This window comes from Solanum dulcamara, chromosome 9 (assembly GCF_947179165.1).
Source record: "Solanum dulcamara chromosome 9, daSolDulc1.2, whole genome shotgun sequence".
NCBI lineage: Eukaryota > Viridiplantae > Streptophyta > Magnoliopsida > Solanales > Solanaceae > Solanum > Solanum dulcamara.
This window is the reverse complement of record NC_077245.1, coordinates 61,627,249-61,637,036: the sequence shown is the minus strand read 5'-3', so window position 1 is coordinate 61,637,036 and position 9,788 is coordinate 61,627,249. Positions and strand designations below refer to the sequence as shown.

General features: G+C 37.4%; 1 protein-coding gene across 3 annotated transcripts; it reads right to left on the bottom strand.

Moving 5' to 3' along the window:
* Positions 1-496: 496 nt before the first annotated feature.
* LOC129902756 (protein THYLAKOID ASSEMBLY 8-like, chloroplastic) lies at positions 497-9,351 on the bottom strand. Of its 3 annotated transcripts, none has more exons than XM_055978141.1 (2): positions 8,540-9,351; positions 497-850 (listed from the first exon to the last, which is right to left on the bottom strand). In XM_055978141.1, exons 1-2 carry the CDS (start codon positions 9,242-9,244, stop codon positions 827-829), a joined length of 729 nt encoding a protein of 242 aa, XP_055834116.1. In that variant the 5' UTR covers positions 9,245-9,351; the 3' UTR covers positions 497-826. The 3 variants fall into 3 exon arrangements, with proteins under 3 accessions (XP_055834116.1, XP_055834114.1, XP_055834115.1); XM_055978139.1 differs by lacking the exon at positions 497-850 and adding an exon at positions 909-1,512; XM_055978140.1 differs by lacking the exon at positions 497-850 and adding an exon at positions 2,880-3,235.
* Positions 9,352-9,788: the final 437 nt, after the last annotated feature.

Here is a 9,788-nt window from a genome sequence, read left to right as displayed (position 1 = left end):
AGAAGTAATTCAAGTGAATCAGTTGCTGCTAAACTCTTTTTTGATAGCTAACTTTATATCAACCACCAAAGTAGAGAATTACATAACCATAATAAGCTTGAACACAACTTGTTATCTAAAAAGAAACTCAAAAACAACTATATGCATTACAAGAATGACTCTAAAACAGTAGTTGTTGAAGCTTAGTTCGAATACCCTCAAAGGTCCACACATTATATATAAAGTTATTTTTTTGGCTATGCGAAGAAAGTGTCTGTATTTGTCTTTAAAAAGTTGTCTAGTTTCTCTCCAACCATACAACATTAATGAATGAACTGTGCATTTTGTGAGCTGTCCAGAGTTGCTAAAGGGCCAAGATGAGTAATAGTTTCATGTAGTAGAAGTGTAGAAGTATGAAATGGTTTGTTGATTCAGATAAAGAGTCTCTTCCTTAAACCTCTGGTGAACTCACTGAAAACAAAGAGGTGATTTCTAGTTTCTAATTCTGTTTAATTCACGAGTCAATCTATTTGTAATAATTAAGGAGCTTGTTCTATAACCGCATCCACAGAGAGATATTTGCTTTTGTCCTAGCACTATTATTAAAACAAGCAATTTTTAAGTAGTAGTAGGCCTAATAGAGGTTGGACTATGAACATCAAACATTTGAATTTGTTCTAGAGTTTATAATCTTCTTGACCATCCATGAGGGAAGGGGCAATGTATACTTGATAAGTGTTCCAGTATCCACATCTTTTCCGTTTTGTGAGCAAGATCCTAAAATGTTTGGCAATAGCAGCTCTGTTCCAACTGACTTAGGCAAACTAAGGCTCTCCTAGAGATTGTATTAGTTCCACACCAAGTAAAACTTCTACAATAAGCATAAATAAATGTTAGAACCTTGGGATGAGAGATAATTAGGACCAATAGGCTTCAATCCCAAATAAATAAAACAAATTGTTGTACAGTACTGTTCTTATCATCAGTTGAGATCAGACTCCTCCAAAATATATAACATCTCTTCTCAATATTTGATTGTAGACTGAAGTCAAATCTCCTCTGACAAAAAGGAGCAAGTCATCTGGAAAGTCAAATTTCCTCAAAAAAGCATTTATTTTCCTTCTCGGACAAATTTCTCACTCTAAGACATATCCTGAAATTTCAACTTCTAGAGCTACAACTCTAAAACATCATATTAACTTCTAATATTTTGCAACTTAGAACTACATGATAGTTTCCAAAACTGTATCACATTGAGTTAGAGGCATATAAAAAATGACAAGGTTATGAAAAAAATTGCATCATGTTACCCCTTAGTTTCCTCGACTTAATTGTGTTTCCTGCAATTATAGCTTTCCTAGAATTCCACAAACCAAATCACCTCAGAAACTGCATCTTCCTTCATTCACATCAGACAACGATTAAAGTTGAACTAAAAGCTTGATAGCTGGGTAGGAAACCCTCCTTTTATACAAGGTTTTTGCACGTGCCGACGAGCTCCAGGATATTATCTTGGAGTTTAGATTTTGCATCCTAAAGTTCAAACTTATATAAGTAAAACTCCAGGACAGTATCCCTGATTTTCAAAATAGTGTTATCAAGTTCAAATTTCTTCTATACAAGTTCATGGTCTTTCCTGCACCAAAGATGAAAGCAAAGTGGACAACTTTGGCTTTTTCAGACCATCCATAGATATTTGAAGTCGACCAAGAAAAATAGAGAAATTAATTTGGAATCTTGAACTTGAAGGAATGTGGAAGACATCATTGGAGGGAGAAACTATGTGGAGAAAGCTTCAGGACAAGGAATAGTTTGAAACCAACCACTTTTTCACAAAGCTATTGTAGAAAAAGAAGCTAAGACAGTTGCAAACTGAAAGTAAATCACACTTCTAAAACTAATTGAAATTTAGCTACACTATCATGTGGAAATAAAATTTGAACAAGAAAATCCCCAACTTAAAAACAGGAGAACCACTTCTTCAGCCTTTCTGCATTTTTCAAGCTCCGTGAAAATTATCCCTTTTTGTAACAAAACTCAAGGGCAGTTCAAAGTTGAAGAAACAAGCTAAGAAGGGACACTGCACTGTCGTTCAAAACTCCAAGACATCTAGAGTTCAAAAAGTTCTTGAAATTTCAAATGTGCAACTTCAGGAAAAGTTCATGGCGTTTAAACTATCTCCTTCTCGAACTCCGGGACAGATACAATCCTGAAATTTCAGTCTCAGATACTCTATTCCCGATTTTGACTTGCAGAGCATGTTAGACAAAAGTCTCGCTTTGTGATAAAAGGGAGAGAAGCTAGCCCAGGAAACCTGAAATCTCGCTTTGCTATAGAAGGTGAGAGAAATCAGAAAAATTAAGATCATCCAACAATGCTTGTGTCAAAGAATTTTACGTAAATCTCCTTTTTCATCACTCCCTCACCTAAAGGCCACTCGACAAACAATGTTCTGATGACAGATTAGCTCAAAGTACTACCAACAATTTGAACCAAACGACTCACTTACTCATCTTGAATTGCCTTGTAACTTTGTAGTCTCTTTGTACTTAGCAACTCGAGGACTAGAACTATCCGCACCTCCAGTAATTACATGTCGCAATATAATTAACATATGATCACAATTCACAAGCCATAAGTTTAGGAACACACAACTGTTGCTTCAAAATTAAACTCTCGAATTCCAGGATAATATTCAAGAGTTTCACTTATCAACTTGAAACTCTAGAATAATATACTTCAAACTTATAAAAGTGAAACTCCAAGATAGTGGTTTGAAGTTTGGAAAAAGTAAAATAGATGAAGAAGCATGATGCTTTTCTAAGTTGAGGTATTTTCTCTTTAAAAAATGGCTTGTTTTCTACTTCACAAATACCTGGTATTTTTCAATCACACGCCTGAAAAGTGGCCAACCTGCACTTCTTTTATGAAATAACATTGTATATAACCCATGTACCAAGCAACTCCCCAAAAGGTACATTAGTTAGAACTTAAAACTAACAAATCCTTTCTATACATGAGTTGGAAATGCTATAATCACAAAACAGTACTACGCCTCCATGTACCTAGAAAACAAGTAACTGACAACCAACTGAATACATGCGGATGAACAACAATAGCCTACCGTGCTCTTGCTTTCCAATAGGTTTATACGTCTCCAAATGCCACAAAAAGGTCCACACGGGAAGGGTAGTACTTGTAAGCTGTTGTCTATAATTTCAAGAATTCAGACAAGGTCAATCAACCTGCGCTTGAACTAGGGACGGGAAAAAGAAAGTAAAGTCAGCTTCAATCAAATAAAGTACATCAAAGCAACAACTTTGAAGATGATGGATTCTATGACAAATCACTTTGAACAATAACATTTCAACCTTAAAGGACTTTCTTTCTCCTTATCTAAAAGAAGAAAAAAAAAAGAGGAATGCTCTTTCTAAGATCTGCCTAACAATCAGATGTTCAAATTCTTTGTGTTCTTAATGCCCTTGCAAAAGGTATAAATATTTTGCAAGACAATTTCAAGTTCTACTAGAGAAGCAGCGGTTTACCATTGTATCTTAGATTCTTTCAGATAAAATTAAGTTCGAAACCATGTAAAGCTAAATGAAACCAGTTTCTCGCATCTACTAGTGTCAACTGTGCCTCAATAAGTTGAGGTCAGTTATATGAATCATCTACATCTATTGTTCTCTATTCTAATATATAATATTCCAAGACTCAATAAATTAGAGGGTTTTTAAATCCTACACTTATTGCTATGCTAACATAAGAATCTCGAAATTAAACTAAAGACACTTCTGCCAAACATGAGGCTTAATGTAAGTGTTAACAACAACAACTAAGCACTATTCCCGACTTTGACATTGCCTATATATCCTTTCCTTTGTTACCAATTATATATTGTTCTCACCTAAGTTCGCATATTTGAAGAGATTATATAATCTCCTAAGACAAGCTTCCTTCATATAATTTGAAGTCTACTTCATCTCCTTTCTTAAACTTCTGTTATCATTATCACAATTACAAGCCTGTGCAAACAAAAGAGTATTTATGACATAACCAACATCTCCTATACTCCCTTGCAGTAACAACCCGACCCTTAATTTTGTTTAAATGTGAATGAACTTGTATTTTGAAGCTTTGAGTAAGTTTGTATACCTATTTGGGACTTATCAGGAATGTTGGGGTGGAAACCCGAGGGCTCGGGGTTGTTTTGGCACACCTGAAACCATGTTTAAAATTGAAGAGTTTATGTTGGTGTCTGGCACATAGTGGTCGCGACGGGATTTTTGAAGGGTTGACTGCTCAAGAGCATTTTGTGCTTCGCGACTCACTACTTGCGATAGCGAAGATGAAACATGTGGTTGACCAACTGATAAAATGTGCTTCGCGAACGCGATGGTTGAACAACAACCACAAAGGGTCTGATAGAGTTGCAGTTCTCAACAGTAAGAGACCCCTTGCGCGATCGCGATGAAGGGATGAATCTAGTAATGACGAATTTTAGACGATTTTTTTTTCTTTTTTTGAGAAGAGGGAGCTCATTGGGGGTGATCCAAGATGGGGGTATCATATTGAATCATTGAGGTATCGATTCTTTAACCCGTTATAGTGACTATACTCTATTTGGTGTAATCTCATCCTTTAAATCATGAGATTTGAATGTCTAAATTGGGAAGTTTTGACCTAATTTCTAAATTAGTCATTGGGGACTTGACTTAGCAATTGAACTCAAAATGGATACCTGATTATAGAATTGAATCCACAAGCTTATGGGTAACCCGTTTTGGAATTTGACTAGGTTGACCAACAGTTGACTTTAATTTTTCACTATATTATGGAAATGATCCTTTAGCCTAATCTAACTCGTTCTATATTAGCATATTTGAGATCCTTGGAAGCCATTTGGTTGGAGATTTGGACTGTATCAAGTTGGAGGATTTTTCTCTATGTATAAAGAAAGTAAGACTTTAACCTCCTGATTACTTGCTTTTTCGACATCATGTTTGGAACTTGCATTATTTGACTTTCAAATAACTAATGCATTGTGGGGAGAGCGCGTACTAGGGCATAAATACTATTTTTAGCGATTATGGTGAATTGTACAGTTTTATCACCGTGACATGATTTTATTAAGACTTAAGCATGATTAATACTTTTTTCCCATAAAGTGAGCATAGTATCCTAGAGATTTAACAATTGTTTAACTTAGGGGTATTTGGCATTATTATATGCATTTGATTAGTCTTACATGACAATATTTGATGACATGACTACCTGTATTGTGTGTTGGACAAGCCAATTAATTTAGTTGATATTGTTATAGTGTTCGTGAGGACCCATGTATATTGGTGTTGGTCTAACAAATCCCGAGTATCTGTAAGGGCCCATGTGGTTCGGTTTAGTAGATTATTTAGAATCCACACGGCCCATAGATTAAAATAATCGGTTTAAAGGGCTTGACCCCGAGGGCCTACGGTTGGATATATGGTGTGATTGACTTGTACCTACTTTCTACATATCCTACTTGATGTCTCATTACAGTACTGGAAAATATATGCTTTCCTGCTGTTGCTTCCATGCATTATTTTAAAGACTTGCTCTACGAGGTATATGACGGAGGGTCGATGATGTTGATGGGATTTAGGCTCACCCTTGTTAATCTTATGTTCTCTGTAGATCCTTCAACTAGTTAGATTACTGGTCAACTTTGATAGTGTTTGAGACCTTATCAGAGTTCAGCTAAGGTGAGCCACCCACAACAGTCGTGTGGGCACTTCAAGCTAGTTATTTCATTTTTTTTACTTTTGGGTTGTAACTCAAACTATGTAATCAGAGAGTAGCGCTCCTTGACTGTCTATTTTAAGATATCAGTGACTTAGACTTGTACCTTTGGAAACGTAGCTTTTCATCAGAATTATTAGACTTTATTACTTGCATTTCATATATTCTGCATTACTTTGAAAATAAGTGGTGGCAACGGACGGGTTTGCCTGGGGGTAGTGGTCTTCAGGTGCCATTCATAGCCCACAGATTTGTATCTTCACAAACTTGGTATTAGTGCTTAGGCTTCAGATTACTGTGAGTCAGGAAGCAGTGTCCTAGTAGAGTCTTATTTATAGATATGTTATTGACAAATCTATAAACATGAGGATGCAAGGGCATTTTAGGAAAAATTCCCTTCTTCCTTCTTTTCCGTCTCGTGAGATAGATTTTGAACTAAGGTCTAATCCTTGAATGTTTTTATCACATATGGTGAGAATGAGATAGTCCCTGGAGGATTCTTTTCTGTCTCGTGCGATAGATTTTGAACTAAGCTCTAATCCTTGAATGTTTTAATCACATATGGTGAGAAAGAGAGAGTCTTTGGAGGATCAGATGAGTAACCACTAGTGCAGGCTATGCCTAGACCAACGCAGCCCTGTGATACTTGAGGCATAGGATATTCCCGTACAGACCACAGTTTTTAGTCCTACGATAATTCTTCCGGCTAATGTCGTATGTGAGACCCATGTTGCTTCACAAAAGTGGTGCGTGTCAAATCCTAACAAGGGTGCGGCAATATCTTTGGAGAGTCCAAGCAACATAGTGTGAGACTATTGAGCGTCTTGTAATCTTATTCTCCTCGACCAATTGAGGTGCCAGTGCCACCAGCTGCTACATGCTACTATTGGTGCTCAGAGTCCTACTGTTATTCCTTAGAACAGTAGCCTAACGTAGCTACTAAGACTGCAATCCTTGTTCCTATTATGGCTACCCAACCTGTGATACTGATGGGTAGAGTGGGGCCTTCTACTACTGCTGGTGATGATAGGGTGAGGAAGATGGAGTCATTCTGAAATTCTTCCCTCCAGAGATTGATAACCCTCTAGCCACTACTACGGCTCAGAAGTTCATAAAGAAGTGTGAGAAAACTTTTTACCATGGGTATTAGAGACACACATGGAGTAGCCTGTACTACTTTTCCACTATTTGGCATAGCTGAGTCTTGATGGGTCTCTTATCAGAGGGGCAGGCCAGCTGAATCTCCACAGCTCACTTGGAGTGAATTTGTGGCCTTGTTCATGGAGAATTTCATTCCCTAGAGTCAGCGTGATGAGAGGCAACACTAGTTTGAGCAGATAGAGCAAGGAAATATGACTATGGTTGAGTATGATGTTATTTAACTAATTTGGCTCGCTATACACTTGATCCCTACAAACAGGGACAAAGTGTTGAGGTTTGTTGATGAGTTATGTTACCGTATCCGAGTTATGTTGGTGACTGAAAGCTGTGATGGTACATATTTGGATGTTGGGGATGTTGCCACCCGAGTAGAGGCAATGTAGACTCATGAGGATGCTGAGCGAAATAGGAAGAGGGCTCGTCTTTTTGCAACTACTAAGAGTGCTCTAAATGAGGGCGGGGGTTGTCATAGTCAAGGTTCTTCTAGACCAGTCCAGTTAGCTGAACTTCCTCTTTCAGCACTCCACCAGCTGCCAGCTCATCAGGGGCAGTAGCAGCATTAGAGAAGTGGTGGTTCATCAACCCACACTTGCAGGTCCTGTAGCAGGGTACATAATGGCCAATGGAAGAAGATGGGAGGCAGAGAGTCTTTTACTTGCAGTGAGTTGAGACATTATGCTAGATATTGCTCGGGACTTCAGCTAAGACTTCAACTAGACCACATGGTTCTTCAGCTACTGTTCGGACCCCAGTTCAGTCAGCCAGGACTATTACTCAGGCTACTCATGTAGATAGGGAGCGCAGGCAGAGGGAACCTCCACTATGTTTAGAAGGTCAAACAAGATGTGGATGCATCCAATGCAGTGGTTACAGGTATACTTTCCATATGTTCTCCTGATACTTTCGCACTTACAGGTCCGGGATCTACTTATTCATATACAACATCATACCACGTGTAATCCCACAAGTGGGGGCTGGGGTCTACTTATTCATATGTGTCGCTATATTTTGCTTGGTACTTGGGTAGAGATCATCTTATACTTGATGTTCCATTTGAGGTCTCGACCCCAATGGGGGAGTCTGTTAGAGTGGATAGGGCCTATCGCGATTGTGCAATTTCCATTGAGAGGGTAAACAATGCATTCGATCGTATGATCCTAGGGATGATGTAACAGATTAATCAAGGGAAAACAGATGTTGCTAAAATAAGTCAAAAGCAATAAGTGGGGCAACTCCAACTTATTGCTTTTGGCTTAAAAGCACTTACTTAAAAGTTACTCTGAAATTTGTCAAACACTCTAAACCGCTGAAAAGAACTTAAAAGCAGTTTTTAAGTCCATCCAAACCGGCTCTTAGTCAGGTATCTTAGTAAATAGCATCCAGCCCAATCAAAATGAGAACTCTCAAGGGTTACCTATCAACTTCAATTTTAGTTTGGACCTTATCCTAAAGTTTCATCTACCATAAGAATCATGTATGGGATAGCATTTGCCACATAATGCTACCCCTTTCAAGAGGAATTTAAAAAAAAAAAGAAGAACTTGAGAGACTCGTCCCAGATCAAGACTCACAGTGCAGAGTAAAAAAGAACATATTAAAAAGTCAGGAATCTACTTACATTGGTATTTTCAATTTCTTTTAGAAATTTCTCTGGATAGTCAATATAGTTGGCGCATTCTTTCTTTACTCTAACAACAAGCTCTTTCTCTTCAGCCTTTTCAAGGTTCCTAATCAAAATACTCATAGTCAACTTATCTGGGCAGAATCCTGATATCTTCATCAGTTCATACATTGCCATGGCCTTCTCTATGAGATCTACTCTAAAGTACGCCCCAATCAGCTCTGTATAGGTTCTGCTATCTGGTTGCAGGCCTTCTTTTATCATGTGCACAAAGAGTTGTTCGGCCATTTCAATGAATTTGTGTTTGCCCAGCATCATTATCATACTATTGAACATAGATAAATCTGGTGTGTACCACTCCTCGTTCCTGACAAAGTTGAACACCTTGAGAGCCAAGTGAAGTTGATTTTGCCTTTGCAACTCAGTCAAGGCGTCTAATACATCAGCCTTCAATAGCCTACTAAGTTTGTTTTTCAACAACTCCTCTAATTTATCAGATGATTTTGCTAATTTCACAGACTGGACAGCTTGTATTGCCTCTGAGGACAAAACCCTTGACCTCCACATGGGTTTTCTTGGTCCATTTCTCAAACCACACACAGTTTTCTCATTTTTATTTGAAAAACTATTGAGTTGTCTTGATGAAATTTGAACTTGTTTCACAAACCCCATTTCACAAAATTGAATTCCAAGGGAATCCATTAACGTGACCAGGGACTGCGGAGCTTTATCTATTTGAATTCTTGAAAACTCTAAACGGGACTTTTACATAACTACAATTATTATACCCGGCACAAAAATGAAACCGGTTACGTTTATTCATCAAAAGCCTAATAATTAGACCCCTGTTAAAATATAAGTGGGTGGATGCCATGAATTCTTGTCCCCTCAATTATTATTTTACTGTCTATAAATAAGGTATTATAAAATAAAAAGATAGAGAAGAAGATAAAAAGGTTCCAAAAATTCATTATTTTTCCTTTCCTCTTCTTATTTATTTACTTTCTGTATTTTGATTACTCTTTTTATAACTTAATTACTTTTATAATACATTATCAGCACGAGTTCCATCACTTCGAGTTATTTTAAAAAGATAACAAAATGGTAAGAATTTTATTTTCTTAAAATGTCGAATATCTCTAAACTTGAATTTGTTGCTTGATATATCTGGAAAAGGCTACTCATCGTGAGCACTAGATGCCAAAATACATCTAGAATTGATGTGTCTGCCAGATACCATCAAAAA

What these genes read in the sequence shown, in the direction of transcription:
- LOC129902756 (XM_055978139.1), bottom strand. Translation starts at nt 9,244, where the DNA reads ATGGATTCCCTTGGAATTCAATTTTGTGAAATGGGGTTTGTGAAACAA. An exon ending in AAGAAATTGAAAATACCAAT is followed by an intron (nt 1,513 to 8,539) that starts GTAAGTAGATTC and finishes TTTGAACTTTAG; the next exon opens with GATGCAAAATCTAAACTCCA.